The sequence below is a fragment of the Rana temporaria genome, chromosome 2, assembly GCF_905171775.1.
Source record: "Rana temporaria chromosome 2, aRanTem1.1, whole genome shotgun sequence".
Classification (NCBI taxonomy): domain Eukaryota; kingdom Metazoa; phylum Chordata; class Amphibia; order Anura; family Ranidae; genus Rana; species Rana temporaria.
Window position 1 is genome coordinate 17,786,481 of NC_053490.1, and position 23,862 is coordinate 17,810,342.

Consider the following 23,862-nt stretch of genomic DNA (forward strand, 5'->3'; position numbering starts at 1 on the left):
TTACGGAGCAAGTGCTTTGTGAATAGTGCACTTGCCTGTCTAAGTTGGGGCGGTGTAGCCTAAATAGGATACGCTACGCCCAACTAAAGATACGCTCTCCTACGTGAATCTGGCCCATTATACTTACCTCCACTGTGGCCCCAAACCTGGTCTTCTGGGGTCCCTCGACAGCTGTCTCGGCATCCCCTCGCAAGAACTCATCACCTTCATGCGAGTGAGCTCGCATTGGTGATAAGTTCTTGCAGGCACGTTCCTGTGATACAGCCGGCGGCCATAGCTGCTTACTGTATCACTCGGCCCTGCCCCCGAGGTGCCGCGTCATTGGATGTGATTCACAGCAGCGCCAGCCAATGGCTGTGTTTTTTTCCCGGACAGGGACGATGTGATCCGGATGTCGTGGCAGTGGCGGGTGTTTGGTCTTTGCGGGAGAAGGAAGATTCCTCGAAGGAAGAGTTCAGGACCTATTGGTGGTATGGGTGGTATGGGTCCTGAGGGTGGTATTTCAATTAATCTGAGGTTTAACTGGAATGTTATGGTAATGGGTGCACTGTGGTCGTCTCTGAGCCAGCCTGTTGGCTTGAGGCCTATGATCAGATTGAGAGGTACCGCTTTGCAGTATTTAAAAAATGATAATTGAGGTTCCTGCAAAGAACAACTGTTTGAGTTATTTTTTATGGAAAATATGTGTTTTAATAAATAGGGCTGCTGTTTTACTCCAAAATTCAGTGTGGTGTTGTTTACTTAAAGGGGTTGTAAAGGTTATATAATTTGTTTCCTAAATATCTTCCTTTACCTTAGTGCAGTCCTCCTTCACTTACCTCATCCTTCCATTTTGCTTTTAAATGTCCTTATTTCTTCTGAGAAATCCTCACTTCCTGTTCTTCTGTCTGTAACTCCACACAGTAATGCGAGGCTTTCTCCCTGGTGTGGAGTGTCGTGCTAGCCCCCTCCCTTGGACAACAGGACAGTCAGGAAACTCTCTACGTTGCAGATAGAGAAAGAAGCTGTGTGTTAGTGGGCGTCCTGACTCTCCTGTAGTCCAATGGAGGGGGCGAGCACGACACTCCACACCAGGGAGAAAGCCTTGCATTACTGAGTGGAGTTACAGACAGAAGAACAGGAAGTGAGAATTTCTCAGAAGAAATAAGGACATTTAAAAGCAAAATCCGAGGATGAGGTAAGTGAAGGAGGACTGCACTAAGGTAAAGGAAGCTATTTAGGATTTTTTTTTACCTTTACAACCCCTTTAAGTTATGGTAAGAAGTTGGAGTTAGAATGTGGGTTAAGCAGCAGTGTACATCTGTTATACAATAGTCAAGCTTTATTTGTGGGGAAAAAAGGATGTCAATTTTGTTTAGCTAGCTGCTGCCATACCAGCGGTATTTAACGCCAAAGTAATGATATAAATGTACTGTGGGGGGTTGGCAAGTGGTTAATGTGGCGCAGATTCTAGTTATGACAATTTTTTTTTAGTAGTCTTTAGTTCGCAGTACACCACTGCATCTTTTGAAACGAAAAAAAATGATGTGCACGTATGCACTGCACCCCCATCACCATAAATAAAATAAAAGTTAGGCATACACCGTTAGACCTATTATCTCTGATTAAAATGTTTCTGCTACTGAGCAATTTTGCACTGCTGTGTCATCTCCAATGTATTAAAGTAACATTAAACCTTCAAGTTTTTTCTTTTAAAATAACAAACATGTTATACTTACCTGCTCTTTGCAATGGTATTGCGCAGAATAGCCCCAATCCTCCTCTTCTGGGGTTCCCCTGCTGGTGCTCCTGGCTCCTCCTCTTCCATGAAAGCCACCTTGTCTGCATCCATTCACACATGGTGGCATAGAACCCCGATCACCTGACTCCACATAAACAAATAGGCTCTCCCAGCAGGGCAAGGGGCTAAAAAAAACCCGGCCAATTGGCTGAGACTACCCATCCATTCATAACCTGACCTTGCTAAGCCCTTGTCTATCTAATGTCACCAGCATAACGCCACCTAGTGACAGAAGAGGGAAGGTGCAGCAAGTCAAAAACTAAAGAGGAATCAGTGGATCTACTAACAATTAACCAGGGCAACTACTGCCTGGCAAACTAAATTTACTAGCACCCCTGTGCCCAGTTTGTAAAACAGCCACGGCTTTATACAAAAAATCCTTAAAACGAATGAGTGAATTCTGATTAATTCACACAAATCAAACTCTGCCCTTCTGACACTGTGCACAGCTCTACTGACACCAACCTACTGGCATATATATGTAGCCAGGTCCTGGTCCTCCTTCGGTCTAATGAGAGCCTCCAGGGCCAGAGATAGCTGACATCCTTCTGTATATGGGGGGTTGTGAGGCATGGTGGGTGCAGAGTAGTTAAAGTTATTGGGCACCAGACACTTCTTGAATGCAAGAGAGATTTTATTTTTCTTAACTCTCCAGGGGGAAGAGGGTTAGGACCAGGACACCCTTAGGTAGATTTTAACCACTTAAAGACCTCAGGTGTTTTTCAGATTTGGTGTTTGCAAGACTAAAACATTTTTTTCTGCTAGAAAATTACTTAAAACCCCCAAACATTATATATTTTTTTTTCTAACACCCTAGAGAATAAAATGGCGGTCATTGCAATACTTTTTGTCACACCGTATTTGCGCAGCAGTCTTACAAGCGCACTTTTTTTGGAAAAAATTCACTTTTTTGAATTAAAAAATAAGACAACAATAAATTTGGCCCAATTTTTTTATATATTGTGAAAGATAATGTTACGCCGAGTAAAATGATACCCAACATGTCACGCTTTAAAATTGCGCCCGCTCGTGGCATGGCGTCAAACTTTTACCCTTAAAAATCTAGATAGGCGACGTTTAAAAAATTCTATAAGTTGCATTTTTTGAGCTACAGAGTAGCTCTAGGGCTATAATTATTGCTCTCGCTCTAACGATCGCGGCGATACCTCACTTGTGTGATTTGAACACCGTTTTCATATGCGGGCGCTACTCACGTATGCGTTCGCTTCTGCGCGCGAGCTCGTCAGGACGGGGCGCTTTAAAAAAATTTTTTTTTTGTTTTCTTATTTAATTTTATTGATTTTATTATTTTTTACACTAAAATATAAAAAAAAAAAAAAATGATCACTTTTATTCCTATTACAAGGAATGTAAACATCCCTTGTAATAGAAAAAAGCATGACAGGTCCTCTTAAATATGTGATCTGGGGTCAAAAAGACCTCAGATCTCATATTTAGGCTTAAATGCAAAAAAAAAAAAAAAAGGAAAATTTGTCATTTAAAAAAATGACAGAAAAAAAATTGTCTCTTTAAGAGGCTGGGCGGGACTGACGTTTTGACGTCACTTCCGCCCAGCAGAGCTATGAGGACGGGTGGGGGCCATCTTGCCCTCACTCAAGTCCTCACTCTCCTGGCGGCAGCATCGGATCTCCTCCGCCGCTACCGACGGCTCCGGTAAGCGGCGGAGGGCGCGGAAAAGCGGCGGGAGGGGGGGGCCCCTCTCCCGCCACCGATAACGGCGATCTCGCGGCGAATCCGCCGCGGAGACCGCCGTTATCGTTTACACGGCCGCCAGCTGAAAACATGGATATCTCAGTTGTGGCAGCATCTGCTGCCGTTACTGAGATATCCATGTTTAAAAAGAGGACGTATATATACAGTGGGGGGTCCTTAAGTGGTTAACTTTGATAGGAGGACAGCCATGCAGGGAAAGGCATCCTGCAAGACACCACATATACAGGTGCAGGAATGCTGTCTCCTATGGCAACAGTCTTTACCAGTTCCCAGCACAAAGCGTAACAGTTCTTTTCTCCTTCACTACAATCACTCCTTGTAGTTCTTCCGCCCACCGAGCTCCCAGTCTGAATGAATGAATGACTTGTATAGCGCTACACATGCGAACTTAATCGCCTATAGGCGCTTTTTGCAGCCAGTGTCCCTGTAGGATCTCGACACGCTCTCACTAGACCCACTGATTCACTGCCACTGAATCCCTTGAGCTCCTTCAATCACGGTGCTATCCTCCTCAAGCGTCACCCCCCCCCCCTTTCTCTGCTGGGTCCTTAGCTTGGCACTCTAGCTACCTCTCAAGCTTCACCCCCACTGGCCTGCTCGGTCCCTGGCTAGAAACACAAGGCTGCTCTGCAAGCGTCACCTCCACTGGCTGGGTCCCTGGCTTGATACCTGCTGAAGTTTCCCAATTCTTCACCATCACCGGTTGGTAAAAATGCTGCTCCGGTACTTGCTTCAGTTACTCACTGTGGTCCCTGGTAATTAGGCGGATAGTCCCTTACTGGCTACAGCTTTCCTTCTACTTCTGACCACTGACAGGTTCTCCGGCCGGCAAAACCGTCACTTCTGTTTGGACTGCAAGCCGCAATCCCAACCCTGCGCTACTCTCTTGCTTCTGGATAGGCCCTCAGACAGCCTATAGCACACAGCTCCCAACTGTCCCTGATTTCGAGGAACTGTCCCTCATTTGGAGCAATGTCCCTCTGTCCTTCTTTCCTCCACATTTTGGTCTGATCTATATAGTTATGTATAAAATGCACTTTTTATCTATCAAAAAGTGTTTTCCAGCGCTAAACCTTTCATCCGATATCTAAACTGCTGCATTTATAAATTCCAAAAGCCAATATAAAGGAATAGTAGTGGTAAAAAAATGACTTGTGGGTTTAGCCAATCTTGTTTTTTTGTACAATTCTCCGTTAAGGAGGCGTGGCAAGGGGTGTGTCCTATGCCTTCATACTTTTGCTGATAGGTGTCCCTCATTCCCATCTCAAAAAGTTGGAAGGTATGCTAGCAGGCAGATGTGCCTGGAAAAGGCCCCATCTCTGGCCTAGCAGCCAGGGAAATACAACACACGTCCACCCAGACAGCCATCCAGGTGGCGCAGAACATAGATCACCTGACTCCACCCAAATATATAGGTTCTCCCAGAAGGCCAAGGCATTCAATAAAACCCCTACCCATTGGCTGAGATACCCCATATGCCAATAACCTAACCTTGCATTGCCCTTCTCATATCTAGTACCATCAAGTACCCGGACAACTAAGGGCAACAAGGCCAAACTTAGGCAGAAAGCAATCAACCAGTATAATTATTTTTCTTCCTTTGGAGTTCCATACAGAAGAACAGAATTTCCGATAGAATTTTTTTCAGTCCGAAAAAAAGAGAACATGTTCTGTTTGTAACTCTGTTGGAATTTCCGATGAAAAAATTCTGATGGGGCATACACTCGGTCGAAACATCCAATGAAAAAATTCCGTCTGACTTTTTCCATCAGAAATTCCGATCGCGTGTAAGAGGCATTAGTCTGTTTGTTATCAGCAAACTGTTTGCGGGCTTTCTTGTGCATCATCTTAAGAGGCTTCCTTCTGGGACGACAGCCATGCAGACCAATTTGATGCAGTGTGCTGTGTATGGTTTGAGCACTGACAGGCCCACACACCTTCAACCTCTGCAGCAATTGTGGCAGCATTCATACGTCTATTTCCCAAAGACAACCTCTGGATATGACACTGAGCACGTGCACTCAACTTCTTTGGTCGACCATGGCGAGGCCTGTTCTGAGTGGAACCTGTCCTGTTAAACTGCTGTATTGTCTTGGTCACCATGCTGCAGCTCAGTTTCAGGGTCTTGGCAATCTTCTTATAGCCTAGGTCATCTTTATGTAGAGCAACAATTTTTTTTTCTGATCCTCAGAGAGTTCTTTGCCATGAGGTGCCTTGTTGAACTTCCAGTGACCAGTATAAGAGAGTGAGAGCGATAACACCAAATGTAACACACCTGCTCCCCATTCGCACCTGAGACCTTGTAATACGAACGAGTCACATGACATCGGGAAGGGGAAATGGCTAATTGGGCCCAATTTGGACATTTTCACTTAGGGGATGTACTTACTTTTGTTGCCAGAGGTTTAGGGGCAGATCCACAAAGAAATTACACCGGCGTATCTATTGATACGCCGCATAATTTCAAAGTTCCCGCGTCGTATCTTTGTTTTGCATCCACAAAACAAGATACGACAGAATGAGGGATCGATCCAACAGGCGTACGTCTTAGTACGCCGTCGGATCGTAGGTGTATATTTACGCTGGCCGCTAGGTGGCGTTTCCGTCGAATTCCGCGTCGAGTATGCAAATTAGCTAGATACGGCGATCCACGAATGTACGTCCGGCGCATTTTTTACGTCGTTTGCGTTCGGCTTTTTCCGGCATATAGTTATAGCTGCTATATGGTGGCGTACTCAATGTTAAGTATGGCCGTCGTTCCCGCGTCGAAATTTGAATTTTTTACGTTGTTTGTGTAAGTCGTTCGCGAATAGGGATTTGCGTAGAATGACGTCATTGTCGTAAGCATTGGCTTGTTCCGGTTTAATTTCGAGCATGCGCACTGGGATACCCCCACGGACGGCGCATGCGCCGTTAAAAAAAAACGTCGTTTACGTCGGGTCACGACGTATTTACATAAAACACGCCCCCATCACATCGATTTGAATTGCGCGCCCTTACGCCGCCAAAGATACACTACGCCGCCGTAACTTACGGCGCAAATTCTTTGAGGATTAAAAAAAAAAAGTAAGTTACGGCGGCGTAGTGTATCTTAGATACGCTACGCCCGGCGGAATAATGCGCCGCTGTACGTGGATCTGCCCCTTAGGCCCCGTACACACGACCAAACATGTATGCTGAAACTGGTCCGTGGACCAGTTTCAGCATACATGTTTGGTCGTGTGTAGGCGCGAGCGGGCCGAATTCCAGCAAACATTTGCCCGCCGGGCCTTTTCCCAGCAGACAAATATTCCTGGACGTGTTTTAAAACCGTCCGCTGGAATCCTGCCCGCTCGGACATGTACGGTCATCAGTGCAGACCTACCGTACATGTCCGAGCGCCCGCCGTCCCTCGCATGCGTCGAATGACTTTGGCGCATGCGTGGAAGCCTTTAAATGGCAGGCCCGCCCACGTCGCCGCGTCATCGCCGCGTCATCGTCGCGGCGACGACGACGCGGACACGCCCCGCGTATTGTTTACGCGCGGACTTCTGTACGATGGTTAGTACAGCCATCGTACAGAAGCCCTCTGGCAGACATGTACGGTGAAAACGGTCCGACGGACCGGTTTCATCGTACATGTTTGCTCGTTAGTACCCGGCCTTAGACATTAATGGCTGTGTGTTGAGTTATTTTTTAGGAGACAGAAAATTTACACTGTTATACAAGCTGTACACTCACTACTTTACATTGTAGCGAAGTGTCATTTCTTCAGTGTTCTCACATGAAAAGATAGAATAAAATATTTTTTTTATAAATAGACCCCGTTGTGTTAAGGCAGACTGTTCTTTCTGAATGAGCTAAAAAAACACACACCAAGGCAACACAGCACTCTTTTGGTGAGAAATGAAATAAGCCAAAATATATTTTTTTACACAAACGAGTAAGAGTAAAAAGTAAAAGCTAGAGTTGAGCGGACAACTGGATGTTCGGGTTCGAACCCGAACTTTAAAAAAAAAGTTCGGGTTCGGGAACCCGAACCCAAACTCCGAACCCCATTGAAGTCAATGGGACACAGACTTTTAGTAAAAAAAAAATAAAATGTGCGGTGGTCCCCCCAAATTCAATAACCAGACCCTTTAGGTCTGGTATGGATATAAAGGGGAACCCTGCCGTCAATTTAAAAAAAAAATGACGTGGGGTTCCCCTTAAATATCCATAACCAGACCCTTCAGGTCTGGTGTGGATTGTAAGGGGAACTCCACCCCAAATTTAAAAAAAAAATGGCGTGGAGTTTCCCCTAAAATCCACACCAGACCCCTTATCCGAGCATGTTGACCTGGCCGGCCGCAGAAAGGAGGGGGGGACAGAGTGCGGCACCCCCCCTCTCCTGAACCGCACCAGGCCACATGCCCTCAAAATTGGGAGGGTGCTTTGGGGTGCCCCCCAAAGCATCTTGTCCCCATGTTGATGGGGATAAGGGTCTCATCCCCACAACCCTTGCCCGGTGGTTGTGGGGGTATGCGGGCAGGGGGCTTATCAGAATCTGGAAGACCCCTTTAACAAAGGGGACCCCTAGATCCTGACCCCCCCCCCTGTGTGAAATGGTAATGGGGTACCATTTCACGAAGGAAGTGTAAATAGTAGTTTTCAGAAAAAAAAACACACACACCGTAGAACAAATTACTTTATTAATTAAACCAAATAAAAATCCAGCGGTGAAAATAGACAATCGGTGCTGCTCGCTGCTCCATCGCTGTCTCTATCCAGCGATGGGTGATCTCTCCAGCGACGGGTGATGTTCCCCTTAAAATCCACACCAGACCTGAAGGGTCTGGTTATGGATATTTAGGGGGAACCCCACGTCATTTTTTTTTAAATTGACGGCAGGGTTCCCCTTAATACCCATACCAGACCTAAAGGGTCTGGTTATTGAATTTGGGGGGACCTCCGCGCATTTTTTTTTCCCGAACTCCGAACCCGGACCCGAACTTTCAGCAATTATTCGGGTTCGGGTCCGGGTTCGGGAAAAACCCAAAGTCCGTACCGAACCCGAACTTTACAGTTTGGGTTCGCTCAACTCTAGTAAAAGCAGTAAAAATCGTAAAAGAACTGTACTGTATATAAAACTGTTTGTTTGTTTCAGCAACACTTCATATTCCTGATATGTGCCTGGCGTACCATGTACTTGTATGAGAAAGTATCCTGTTCTCTTTGTATTGCTTCCTTTATGTGAAATCCCCGGTGTTCCTGCCAGTCCCTCTGCTTTCCTTTTAAAAACCGACCACACTAAGCAGGAGAACATACCATGGTCAGTTCTCTACATATGCTGGGAACTCAGTGAGCTCTCCTCTGACTTGTCTCCTCTGACTCATTTACACTTGTCCTGACACGCCCCATTCACTGGGAAGCTCAGTGCACTGCTGTTTCTCCCCCCAGCTCCTATGCAGCTGCAAACAAAGGGAATGTGATCACTTATAAAAAAGAGGGAATAAAATATTTATAACTTTTTTTATACCTATACAAAAATGTTTTGCCTTTCATTTCTATTTTGAACTGAATGGGTTGTTTTACAAAGTGATCGTTTACAATTACTTTAAAACTTTGTAAAGTAAAGGCAATAAATAACATTTTTGGCATGGTTCTGGTTTCCCTTCTGACTCCATAAACCATGTGAAGTCTGGGAATTGCACTATTTACTGAGCAATCTCCGATGGTCCGTAGGATGAGGCCTTGAGTCCATAAATGATCTCTGACAGACCGACTAGAGAAGTCCGGGAGTGCGGTATTTCTACTGATCACAAATCCACCGAAATGGCAGACAAGGAGCCTCCACAATAACTCTAAAGATTGATTTTCCTTTATTAAGTTCTCACTCCTCTTTTCTATTCTCCGTCTGCTGTGATCCATCTTGTGCCGCTCGTTTCCCATTTCTTGGTGTGCCCGTAATTCTGCTCTCATATTGATTTCAATGTTCAAGTTCCTTGTTCCTTGTACTAAAACATCTCACATGCTGCGCACGCTCGCCTTCACTCATGAAGCCTCGCTAACCGTAGCTAAGTCGCGGTATAAACCAACTTGGGGAATGAACCAATTCAAAGGTGTAAGAAAGGCCTTCCTCTGTATAGACCAGGCTCTACCCACCAGGTAAGTGACATAGGGACATGGATGGCATGTTAAAGTAAAGTGGAAACCCTAAGGACTCATGCACACTGGACGTTTTTGGACATTTTTACAGCAGCTGTTTTTGGCTGTTTTCCTAGTCAATAAACTCTCCATCATGTTTATCTATGTGTCCATGCACACATAGGCTGTTATCAGAAGTTTTGGGCAGTGGCGTTTTTGAGCTGTAAAAACGATCTAACACTGATAAACGATGATAAACGTAGATAAACGGTCAAAAACATCACTCACCAGTGTTTTTTTAATGTTTTTGATCCATTGAGAAAAAAAAACATGTCTACAACAAAATGTGCTAAAAACCACTAATGCGGAAAAATGCTAATAAACGCAAAAAAAACGCTATTGAAAAAAGTTGAAAACTCACTGTAAAACTACTGCCGTTTTTATAATGTTATTTTAATGTCCAGTGTGCATGAGGCCTCATAATCAATTTTTACAACTGGGGCAGTCCATAGTGTAGAAAGATCTGGGGGTTTTGTTGGTTAATCATAAGCTCAACAATAACATGCAATGCCAAGCTGAGGTTTCCAAAGCGAGCAAAGTCCTTTCTTGTATTAGAGAGGTATGGACTCCAGAGACAGAGATATCATTTCCCCCCTGTACAAATCATTAGTAAGACCTCATCTGGAATATGCAGTTCAGTTTTGGCCACCAATTCTCAAAAAGGATATCGGGGAACTAGAGAAAGTGCAGAGAAGGGCAACCAAACTGATAAGAGGCATGGAGGAGCTCAGCTATGAGGAAAGATTAGAGGAACTAAATTTATTCCCTCTTGAGAAGAAAAGAATAAGGGGGGATATGATCAACATGTACAAATATATAAGAGGTCCATACAGTGAACTTGGTGTTGAGTTATTCACTTTACGGTCAACACTGAGGACAAGGGGGCATTTTTATGTCTAGAGAAAAAGAGATTTCATCTCCAAATATGGAAAGGTTTCTTCACAGTTATGCAGTGTACATACGATAATTTTTCAGCATGAAAAAATACGACGTTTTTCTGCATTGTGGAAAAAACAAAGTTTTTCCAACTTCATCATTAAAACAACATTTCCCACACACCATTGTTTAAAAGAAATGCTCTAGCAAAGCGCGGTGACGTACAACACGTACGACGGCACTATAAAGGGGAAGTTCCATGCGGATGACGCCACCCTTGGGGCTGCTTTAGCTGATTCCGTGTTAGTAAAAGACGATTCACGCTTTTCTGTCTGTAACAGCGTGATGAATGTGCTTACTCCATTACGAACTGTAGTTTTACCAGAATGAGCGCTCCCGTCTCATAACTTGCTTCTGAGCATGCACAGGTTTTTAACGTCGTTTTAGCCCACACACGATAATTTTTTACAACCCGAAAAACGACATTGTCTAAAACGTCGTTAAAAAATGCTCGAATTTTTTTTTGTTGTTTTTCAGAACCCGAAAAATGATCACACGATCATTTTAAATGACATTTTTTAAAAACAACGTTTTTTTCATGCCGAAAAATGATCGTGTGTACGCGGCACAAGAGCTGTGTGGATGTGGAATAGACTCCCTCCAGAGGTGGTTCTGGCCAGCTCAGTAGATTACTGGGTACTAACATTTATAGGTAAAGTTGATCTGGGGAAAATCCGATTGCCTTTCGAGGGATCAGGAAGAATTTTTTTCCCTGCAGTAGCAAATTGGAGCATGCTCTGCTGTCTTTTTTTTTGCCTTCCTCTGGATAAACTGTATGGATAGGTTTGTGTGTATGGAATTGTATTATTATTATATCTTTTTTTTGTATATATATATATATATATATATAATTTTATTATACAGTGCATCCGGAAAGTATTCACATCGCTTCACTTTTTCCACATTTTGTTATGTTACAGCCTTATTCCAAAATAGATTAAATTAATTATTTACCTCAAAAGTCTGCAAACAACTTTGCAAGTTTATTAAAAACAAAAAAGGAAAACATCCCATGTACATAAGTATTCACAGTCTTTGCTCATGACACTCAAAATTTAGCTCAGGTGCTTCATGTTTCCACTGATCATCCTTGAGCTGTTTCTACAACTTGATTGGAGTCCACCTGTGGTAGATTCAGGTGATTGGACATGATTTGGAAAGGCACACACCTGTCTATAGAAGGTCCCACAGTTATCAGTACATGTCAGAGCACAAACCAAACCATGAAGTCCAAGGAATTGTCTGTAGACCTTCAAAACAGGATTGTAGCACAGATCTGGGGCAGGTTGCAGAAACAGTTCTGCAGCATTGAAGGTCCCAATGAGCACAGTGGCCTCCATTATCCGTAAATAGCAAACGTTTGGGACCACCAGGACTCTTCCTAGAGTGGGCATGCAGCAATGTACAGAGACATCCTTGATGAAAACCTGCCGTCTTCATCAGACACCTGCTGGCGCTGTAACAAGGAAGTTGGTTCCTTCCTACATATCTGGTGGTCCTGCCCCCCGATATCTGATTTTTGGAACCAAATTACACATTGGATTAGACTAATCACAGACACAGGAATTCAACTTGATGCAGCCGCCTGCCTTCTCCATATCAATCACCTGTCAATTAGCAAATACAAAAAAACACTCACGAGACACCTTCTGACGGCAGCAAAAACATTAATTCCCTTGCATTGGAGATCTACTACCTACCCATCTATTGTAGACTGGCTAGATAGGGTGCAATATATATACAAAATGGACGAGTTGGTGGCCATGAAAAGAGAAAACTTTTCATAAAATATGGCAACCTTGGGTAGTGTTTAAATATTCCAATGATTATCAATTATTAAAAACTTGAAGTCTAGTATGGTTTCTCATATCCCTATCATATTATGTCATTTATTTTACTGGTTTAATTCTGTATTTCTCATAAAGTAAAGTATGATGTTCTTGTATGGTCCTGTTACTTGAACAGTATGCTGTAATGCTTTATTCATATGATGCTGTCACTAGCCTTATATTGTGTGTTTTTTGGAGTTCTTCATATCCCATTCCTACTTTCCTTTTCCCCCCCCCCCCCCCTCCACCACTGTCCTCACCCCATCTTTTATTTTTTTTTATTTTTATGTCTTTCCTTTCCCCTCTCTTCTCCTTTTCTCCCCAATTATTTCATTATGTAACTTTCTTGTGCTCCATTTGAACGCATAATGTTAATCCTTTATTTGGAATCATTTCTTTATATATGCAATAAGTTTCTTTGTTCTATATTCCAATACTGTATATATATATATATATATATATATATATATATATATATATATATATATATATATATATACTCTAACACCATAGAGAATAAAATGGCGGTTGTTGCAATACTTTCTGTCACACTGTATTTGCGCAGCGGTCTTACAAGTGCAGTTTTTTAGGAAAAAATAAAAAGTTTTGAATTTAAAAAAATAAGACAACAGTAAAGTTAGCCAAATTTTTTTTAGATTGTGAAAGATAATGTTACGCTGAGTAAATTGATACCCAACATGTCACACTTCAAAATTGCTCCCGCTCGTGGAATGGCGACAAACTTTTACCCTTTAAAATCTCCATAGGCAACATTTAAAAAATTCTACAGGATGCATCTTTTGAGTTACAGAGAAGGTCTAGGACTAGAATTATTGCACTCGCTCTACTGATCGCGGTGATACCACATGTGTGGTTTGAACACCTTTTTCATATGCAGGAGCTACTCACTTATGTGTTCGCTTCTGAATGCGAGCTCGGTGGGATGGGGTGGGTTAAAAAAAATGTTCTCATTTATTTTACCTTTTTATTTTTTTCACTGTTATTTAAAAAAAAAATTGTGTCACTTTTATTCCTATTACAAGGAATGTAAACATCCCTTGTAATAGAAAAACACATGACAGGTCCTCTTAAATATGAGATCTGGGGTTAAAAAGACCTCAGATCTCATATTTACACTAAAATGCAATAAAAAAAATTGTAATTTGAAAAAAATTAAATAGCCCTTTAAGAGCTATGGACGGAAGAGATGTTTTGACGTCACTTCCACCCTTCAATGACTTGGATACGGGTGGGTGCCATCTTCCCCTCACTCGTCTCCATGTCAGGCTTGGGACAGGACCGGATTGCCTTCGCCGTCACCAACGGCCACGGTAAGAGGCGGAGGACCCCTCTCCCGCCGCCAATCAAAGTGATCTTGCGGCGAATCTGCCGCAGAGACCACTTTTATCTGGAAGAGAACCACCGGCTCTTGAAGAGGACACCGGGGTTATGGTAGCTAGCTGCTACCATAATAACGGTATTCCTCTTCAAAGACAGAACAAATATAGTCGTCTGGTGGGAAGGAAGCGGTTAAATTATGGATTGTGTAGGCAACACAAGATCTATGTATTTCCTTTTTATTTTCCAGGCATCTCAGATAAGGATCATCTACATACAGTGTTGTATTATGTGTAGCCTAAAATAAGGATGGGTATGGAGTTCATCCTCATCCTGACCTTACACTGACCAACGCTAAGTATGATTATGAAATCACTGGAATGAACCATGGATAGGAACCCCAGCTACTCACCCAGGGTGGTGGGATCACCAACATGTGGACAGATTCTACACACACACACCAATTATAATATAGTTTTATTCTGATAAAATACATTCACAATATAAATGGTCAATAAAAGACATAAGGCACTAACATTGTTTTGAGGCTCAGGACCTCTATCGCATAGAGGGGTGAGTATGTTCACCATGATATGCAGTCATTATACTTCTCTGCATTTCCCAAAGAAAATACCTTCCATTGGCCATTAATGCTCCAAAGCACTGTAACATAGACCTGTTTGGCACTATGTAGTAGAGAGCTGTATAAGACTGCGGTGGAGAGCCATATGTACTCTGGTGGTGAGCAATAAGGCACTGTGGCGAAGAACAGAACAGCACTTTGGTGGAGAACAGTAGGACACTGTTGAAGAATAGTACATCACTGTGGTAGAGAGCAAAAGGGAACTGTAGTGGAGAACAGTACGGAACGCTGGTGAGGGCACTGTGGTGGAGAACAATATGGCACTATGGTGAAGAACAGTACAGAACTGTGGTGGGGAACGTACACTACAGCACATTAGTAAAGAAGAGTTATGCCCCGTACACACGGTCGGAATTCCAGACAAGAAAACTCCTATGTGAGCTTTTGGTCGAAAGTTCCGACCGTGTGTAGGCTCCATCGGACTTTTCCTGTCGGAATTTCAGCCAACAAAAATTTGAGAGCTGGTTCTCAAATTTTCCGATGGAAAAAAATCCAAACGGAAAATTCAATTGTCTGTAGCAATTCTGACTCGCAAAATTCCGACACATGCTCAGAAACAATTCCACGCATGCTCAGAAGCATTGAAATTAATTTTCTCGACTCGTCGTAGTGTTGTACATTGCCGCATTCTTGGCGGTCGAAAGTTCAGAGAACTTTTGTGTGACCGTGTGTTATGCAAGCCAAGCTTGAGCGGAATACCGTTGGAAAAACCTTGGATGGTTTTTCCAACGGAAAATCCGATCATGTGTACAGTATGTGGCATTAGAAATTGTGACGGAGAACAATATGGCACTTTGGTGGAGAACAGTACAGAACTGTGGTGGGGAAAACTATGGCACTTCAGTGGAGAACGATACAGCACATTGGTGAAGAACAGTACAGAGCTGTGGTGGGAAACAGTACGGCATTGTGGTGGAGAACAATATGGCACTATGGTGGAGAACACTACATCAATTTAGTGGAGAGCAGTACAGCACTATCCAGTCGTGTCTATGTGGAATTAGAAATTGTGATGGAGAACAATATGGCACTTTGGTGGAGAACAGTACAGAACTGTGGTGGGGAAAACTATGGCACTTCGGTGGAGAACAGTACAGCACTTTGGTGGAGAACAGTAGGACACTGTTGAAGAATAGTACATTACTATGGTAGAGAGCAAAAGGGAACTGTAGTGGAGAACAGTATGGAACGGTGGTGAGGGCACTGTGGTGGAGACAAGAAAACTCCTATGTGAGCTTTTGGTCGAAAGTTCCGACCGTGTGTAGGCTCCATCGGACTTTTCGTGTCGGAATTTCAGCCAATAAAAATTTGAGAGCTGGTTCTCAAATTTTCCAATGGAAAAAATTCCAAACGGAAATTTCGATTGTCTGTAGCAACTCCGACACGCACAATTCCGACACATGCTCAGAAACAATTCGACGCATGCTCAGAGCATTGAACTTAATTTTCTCGGCTCGTCGTAGTGTTGTACGTTGCCGTGTTCTTGGCGGTCGAAAGTTCAGAGAACTTTTGTGTGACCGTATGTTATGCAAGCCAAGCTTGAGCGCAATACCGTTGCAAAAACCATCCAAGGTTTTTCCAACGGAAAATCCGATCATGTGTATGTGGCATTAGAAATTGTGACGGAGAACAATATGGCACTTTGGTGGAGAACAGTACAGAACTGTGGTGGGGAAAACTATGGCACTTCAGTGGAGAACGATACAGCACATTGGTGAAGAGCAGTACAGAGCTGTGGTGGGAAACAGTACGGCATTGTGGTGGAGAACAATATGGCACTATGGTGGAGAACACTACATCAATTTAGTGGAGAGCAGTACAGCACTGTGTTTTTTTTCATACATATGGTGACGTGTATTATACATGTACTATGTAATTTCAATGTTTTCTTGTTATGTATAAAGACAATCCTTGCAATATTGTGAAACATGTCAATTTATGTCATATACAGTGTGACCCCACATGGACACTGGCCCCTGATGAAGGGACAAGGTCTTGAAACGTGTAGGGCCTGAATGAACCCCTGTGGACTAGTCAGACACCTACCTATGAACTTTGTTTTTTAACATTTATATTTTTGTATTTATTGTATAAATAAACTTTTACTGTTAAATTTACGTTTTTGAACTAATGAGCTGTTACCGCTAAAGCCCCACCTTGGGGGATTCCTCTCTTTCGCACTGTGGTGGAGAGGTAAGGAGAAGTATGGGTGACATGGATTCTTCCTACTGGCTATCCTGCAATGAGGTCCTCTTAGGACTTGAAGACGAGAGCAGTGACCGGTGATGGGACCGGTCAGAGATGGGCACAGACTGCATTGCTTGATTAGCGGTGGTCTCCACACCTGAAAGAAGTGTCAGGGAAGGATATGTGACAGCAGAGGCAAATTTAAAACTGATTTAGAAATATTTGTTTAACCTTGTTGGATAAGATTGGGAAATGGTAGGATTGATTGGGGTGGTAAGGGAAGCAAAAAAAGTGCCAAGAGATAGGATTTATATTTATGGTTGGGTACATTTGGAAGACCAGAAGGAGGAAACAAAGCTAATTTGGCTATCATAGTGCATCATAGTACATAAGATAAACTCACCTAGAAGGCCATGTCCTTGTCATTTAAAAAGAACATGATCTTTGCTCATTCTGTTAAAAACCCAAAACTTCTTATCATGAAAGAGCATGTAACTCTAAAACCGTTTCCCACAATGCAGAGTGGTCAATCATCAGACTTGAGTATTGCAAAATGACAGCAGGTCCACAGAACTGTGACCAGACCCATTTTGGAATTGCTCAAATGGGTGGATGAAGTGGAGCCATGGATCGAAATTACATGAAAGTAGATACAATTTACTATAATGAACAAAGTACAAGTTAATTTTCAACCTCACTGTCCCTCCTTATTGCAAATATATAGCAACACTACCCCACCATTACATACATATAGCGCTAGTGGAAAAATTGTGACTCCTACCTCCTACGACACCTTGACCTTAAATCAGAAATCGGCCTTTAGCATTAAGATTCAGAAGTCCAATGAAGACATTTCAGGCATTATTAATAAGCACTGTATACACAAGAGGAATAGTGATACAGGAACAACCACAAGTATTTCCTCAAGATTCACTTAATTGAATATACTTGGACATAGTTGTCCTATTTTATAGGGGGGGGGGACAATGTGCTTTCAATTTCCTTAGAAACAATTCCCTATTAATAATCACTAATATGTCTTCATTGAACTTCTGGATCCCAATACTATAAAGCCAATGGGCCAGATCCACATAGAAATGGATAGGCGCAGTGTATCAGAGATACGCTACGCCGCCGTATCTTACCTGGCTTTAAGTCGAATCCAGGAAGATTTTGCGCCGTAAGTTACGGCGGCGTAGTGTATTTCTGGCGGCGGAATTCAAATCGGCGATTAGAGGGGAAATTTCCCGCCGTGCAACGACGTCATTTTTTTGAACTTAGACGTGACTTACGTCCATCCCTACTCACGGAAGACTTACGCAAACATTTTTTTTTCAAATTGTGACGCGGGAACGACGGCCATACTTAACATGGCAAGTCTATCTATACGCCACAAAATAGCAGCTTTAACTATACGCCGGAAAAAGCCGACTAGAGACGAGAAGAGAATGCGACGGCCGCGCGTACGTTCGTGGATCGTCGGAAAAAGCTAATTTGCATACTCGACGCGGAAAACAACGCAAACTCCACCCAGCGGGCGCCGAAGTATTGCACCTACGATCCGAAGGCGTACGAAGCCTGTCGGATCGAACCCAGAAGCCGTCGTATTTTGGTTTGAGGATTCAAACTAAAGATACGACGCAGGAAAATTGAAAGTAAGCCGGCGTATCAGTAGATACGCCGGCGTACTCGCTATGAGGATCTAGCCCCATGTTTGTTCCATCCTCTTGAAGACTTATTGAGAAATTTCAAGACTCCTCATATTTCTCTTGTGCATATAGTATATGTACTGAAAAGGGCCACTAGCCCATTGTTAATGTTCAAGAGTCTCAACTTTTTGGAGTCGCCTTTGGATCCTGTTTTTTTTTGTTAAATTTGAATACATTTACACATAATTGATAAGTGTGTAGGCCATAAAGTGTGTGACCTTTTTCATACATTTTCTGGTAAAGTATTCTTCTGAACATTGGTCTAGCCTTTAGATTGGATCCATCCACTTTGTAAATTTGTTGTACAAGTCAGAGAATGGTTGGGCACGAAAATGGAAAACAGCAGTATAATTGCACTTCTTATAATTCTTTGATGATCTGTGGTTTCCACAATCCTGTCCATTAGCAGCAGCATGAAGGAAATCAGGAGCAAGGACACCTGCAAAGTCAATTTACCCTGACCGGAGAGCGGCAAACACTCTACCAAGACCACCAAGATATCTCTTAGGGTCGTGGGAATGTAACCAAATTGAGAAACCAGTCATATATTATAGGTGCTTACTGATCCCTGAATTCACATTAGGTGCTTGAAGCCATTCACGTCACTCCTGGCATTCAATAGAAATATTTCATCACAGGATTTTCCCTGTATAGAGATATAAATAAAGAGATACAAAGAATGATGGCACAAGTTAATAAAATAAACTTGATTCTTAAAGCTTAGTAATTGGCCTACGTTGGGTCGTTTATATCATTTTGGTGCATCTCACAGAACCAGGTTTTAAGCAACATTTATTTGGTTGGTTTTGGTCCTGATGGAGTTGGAGAGTGTCCATCAGATTCTTTTTCTAATTATCAGCTAATATAATATTCCTGTTCAGCTGGTAGAACCTGAAATCCACAGAAAGCCTGCCAAGAGGCATTGGTTGATATCTTAACCGGCTTCTGATATCTCTCCAAGATATTGTGCAATAGTTATTGTCATGGAGAAGGAGGCGTTTGCCCGCTCAAGGGTTCAAAGTCTTTGGTATGTGCGGACTAAACCACCAGCAATGGAAGGTCTACAAAGATCTGAAATATGCAGATTTTGTAGCTGGTTCAGATTTTTACCGTTGCCTTTTTCTCACTTAACTTGTGGGATTCTGGGTCTTTTTCAGCTTCTTGTTGAACATTGTCTTTGTGGCGTATTACAAAATAAAGAGCGATGAACAAGATCAAAGCTCCAATCTCAAAGAGGATCTGGAGTCCAATGTACCTAGAGAATGGACATGGGAGAATGGTAAGGTCAGAATGGTAAAATAGGTGGCAATGAAATACTTAAACAGGACTAAACCAACACAACATTCTCAACCTTTCAACTCCCCATCATTGGCAGTCCGTAGCACTTTAATCCTTCCACACCCTATCATCGGTGGTCAGTGGCTCTTTAACGTGATTCTAAAGGTAAAGGGCCATATTCTTAAACAAGTTACGCCGGTGTATCTACTGATACACCGGCGTAATTCGAAATTCCCGCCGGCGTATCATTGTTTTGTATTCACAAAACAATATACGCCGGATTTAGGCTAGGATCCGACTAGTGTAAGACACTTACACTGTCGGATCCTAAATGTAATTACTCCGCCGGCCGCTAGGTGGCGTTTACGTTCAGGTCTCATTTGTTTATGCAAATGAGCCTGATACGCCGATTCACGTACGAAATTGCGTCGCGTAACCGTCGCTAACGTCGTTTGCGTAGGCGTAAGGTTACCCCTGCTATATGAGGGGTAACCTTACGCCAGTCCCACGTAGGCCATGTTAAGTATGGCGTCGGGTTCGCGTCGTGTTTTCCCGTTGGGTACGTCGTTTTACTAAGTCGTCCGCGAATACGACTTTACGTCAATGACGCACACGTCGGCGTCATTGACGTTTTACACCGAGAACTGGAGCATGCGCACTGGGCTATTTTATGCCCGGCGCATGTGCAGTTCGTTAGAATCGGGGGCGCGCTTAATTTAAATACAAGCCGCCCCCTTGGATTTACGCTGCCATACGCCGGGCCATTTACACCACGCCGCCCCAAACTACAGAGCAAGTGTTTGGGGAATACAGCACTTGCTCCTGTAAGTTGGGGCGGCGGAGTGTAAATGGCTTACGCGACGCCCGCCCAAAAACTACGGGAATATGGCCCAAAGGCTTTTTATCCCAATGCATTCTACGCCATAAAAAAAATCTTCTGTGTGCATCAGCCCCCCTCGAAAACTTCCTCCTCATTGGCTGAGACAGCAGTGGGCACTATTGGCTTCCGCTGCTGTCATTTAAAGTCAGTGAGCCAATGAGAAGAGGGGGGGGCAAGGCCAAGACGCGGCTCCGTGTCTGAATGGACACACACACAGCAGCTGATCAGCTTGGGTGCCCCCATAGCAAGCTGCTTGCAGTGGAGGCACTCGGCAAAAGGGAGGGGCCAGGAGCGCCGGCGGGGGAACCAAGAAGAGGAGGATCCAGGCTGCTCTGTGAAAAACCACTGCACAGAACAGGTAAGTATAAAAAATTTGATATTTTTTAAACAAAAACAACCAAGACCTCAATATCACTTTATACTCTCCATCATTATTTTCCATTGGCACTTAAATCCCCCCACGCCACACCCCATAATTTGAATCAGTGGCACTTTAAATTCACCAGCCCCACCTTCTTTACCCTAAAAAAATAACTCACAATCATTTGTGGTCAGTAGCATTTCTATCTTTTCAAACCCCCCCCCTTCCCCCTTCATTGGTGGTCATTGGTTCTTTTAATCTTTCAATCCCCCATCACTGGTAGTCAGTGGCACTTTAAAGTGTAAGTAAACCCCCCTATCATTTTCAGCCAAGGAAGCTGCCATCTTTGCCTCTGTTTAATCTACAACTGGCATGATGCTGCACATCAGTTATGACTCCAGCCATTGGATGCTTTGACAGTTGGGTTGAGAACACACAACCAATGGGAGTGTTACATTTCCGGTACGTGCCGTAAATGGATGGGTTTACTTCTGCTTTAAATCTCCCCCCATCCCATCATTGGCACTTTTTTAATCCCCACCACCATCCATCATTAGTTAGTGACTCTTTTAACTCCCCATCATTGGTGGTCATTAGCACTTTTAAAAACCCCCGACCCACCTCCCATCATTGGTGGTCAGTGGCACTTTCCATCATTATTTGTCATTGGCACTTTTAAACCCCGCACCCCACCCGCCTTATCATTTCGATCAGTGGTACTTTAACCACTTCCGGACCGCCTCCTGCACATATACATCGGCAGAATGGCACGGCTGGGCACATCCACGTACAGGTACGTCCTGTACTAGTACCCAGCCGCGGGTCGCGGGCGCGCTCCCGCGACCCAGTCCGAAGCTCCGGGACTGGGACCGCGGGTCCCGCGGACCCGATCGCCGCTGGAGTGCGGCGATCGGTCCCCGGAGCTGAAGAACGGGGAGAGCCGTGTGTAAACACGGCTTCCCCGTTCTTCACTGTGGCGGCTGCATCGATCGTGTGATCCCTTTTATAGGGAGACTCGATCGATGACGTCAGACCTACAGCCACACCCCCCTACAGTTGTAAACACACACTAGGTGAAACGAGACTCCTTCAGCGCCCCCTGTGGTTAACTCCCAAACTGAAACTGTCATTTTCACAATAAACAATGCATTTTTTGCTGTGAAAATTACAATGGTCCCAAAAATGTGTCAAAATTGTCCGAAGTGTCCGCCATAATGTCGCAGTCACGAAAAAAAATCGCTGATCGCCGCCAATAGTAGTAAAAAAAAAAAATTATAAAAATGCAATAAAACTATCCCCTATTTTGTAAACACTATAAATTTTGCGCAAACCAAAAATAGGTAGAAGAATACGTATCGGCCTAAACTGAGGGAAAAAAAATGTTTTTTTATATATTTTTGGGAGATATTTATTATAGCAAAAAGTAAAAAATATTGCATTTTTTTCAAAATTGTCGCTCTATTTTTGTTTATAGCGCAAAAAATAAAAACCGCAGAGGTGATCAAATACCACCAAAAGAAACCTATTTGTGGGAAAAAAAGGACGCCAATTTTGTTTGGGACCCACATCGCACGACCGCGCAATTGTCTGTTAAAGCGACGCAGTGCCGAATTGTAAAAACCCCTTGGGTCATTTAGCAGCATATTGGTCCGGTCCTTAAGTGGTTAAACCTCACACCCCCTTTCACCCTTAAAAAATTATCTCGCAATCATTGGCAGTCAGTGGCACTTTTACATCCCCCCTTCTGCGTGAACACAAGCTGTAAACACAGCACCATTTAGAAAATGTGCTTCACAAATAAGTATCTACCTACCGCCATTTATTTATTAACTGACGGCAGTAGTTTGGTGGTTAATTATTGGCTGTAGATAATTGTAGAAGAGTTGGTGTTTCATGAAGAAATATCATTACAAACTACACTTTTGGCGCTGTACGCTATTCAATCCACAATACTGAGGACATCTAGTGGTGGAGCAGAATTATGGCATCGGACAGCTCCAGAGTGGATGCGAGTGCTGCAGTCAGATCTTCTTTTTTGTTTTAAAAGCCCCCCCAGGGGAACCTTTAAAAAAAAAAAATCAGCCCGTAGTTGGACTTTAATACTCATAAATAATATTACATACATTGATCCCATTCTCACACATAGACCAGATTCCTCAGCTGTCGTTGTTAGTGCTGATCTCGGCAGATGATCCCATTTCCTGCCCTGAACAGAAGAGGGCACTCACCTTTGTCTCAGCAGATTGTTATTGTAGTACTGGCAGGCCGCCTTCGATCCGCACCTCTTCCCCCATTGGATGCAGGTGCTATCAATCATACTGCCATACATCACAGGGCCCGGGAGCCAGGCTGGAAGGGAAAGACGCAACATATTAACTACTTCCAGTCTGGGCCTTTTCTGGCACTTTTTGTTCAGATGTAAGAATAAGCATTTTTTGATAGAAAATTACTTAGAACCCCCAAACAATATACTGTATATATTTTTTAAAGCAGTGGCCCTAGAGAATAAATTGGTGGGTTTTGCAATTTTTTATGTCACATGGTATTTGCGCAACGTTTTTTCAAATGCATTTTTTTAGGGAAAAAATACACGTTTTACAATTTGAATGCAAAAAAAAAAAAAATATATATATAACTTAATCTTATTGTAAAATATAAACAATGAAGTTACGTCGAGTAAATAGATATCAAACATGTAATGGGCCGCAAGGAGGAGGGAGGAAATGCCGGGGAACCCGAGACAGCAGCTGCACGCAGCCTGGAGAGAGGCCGCCGCCCAGAGTGCTGCCCACAAGATGGGATAAGTGCGGGGCCCCCACTGACTGACCGACCGGGGAAGGTTCTGTGCCATACGTGACCCGACCAGGGGTGGGGTTCTGTGCCGGTCGTGACCCGACCAGGGGGAGGTTGGCGGCAGGGGGATTGTTTGTCGCCCCCAACAAAGAGAACACCAGCCGCCACTGTCTGTGGTTTTCTCTCTGTGAATGGAGAGGAAAGATACATTGTATCTCTCTTTCTCTTT

At 43.5% G+C, this 23,862-nt stretch overlaps 1 protein-coding gene across 7 annotated transcripts in view; it reads right to left on the reverse strand.

The window, feature by feature from the left end:
* Positions 1-18,485: 18,485 nt before the first annotated feature.
* Positions 18,486-23,862, reverse strand: part of SLCO2B1 (solute carrier organic anion transporter family member 2B1) — a 203,641-nt gene continuing 198,264 nt past the window's right edge. For all 7 annotated transcript variants that reach the window (XM_040339922.1, XM_040339924.1, XM_040339923.1 and 4 more), the window contains exons 14-15: positions 23,069-23,189; positions 18,486-19,576 (exon numbers count right to left, since the gene is read on the reverse strand). In XM_040339922.1, the coding sequence (XP_040195856.1) occupies positions 19,420-19,576; positions 23,069-23,189 (278 nt within the window). In that variant the 3' untranslated portion in view covers positions 18,486-19,419. The remainder of the gene's footprint in view (positions 19,577-23,068; positions 23,190-23,862) is intronic.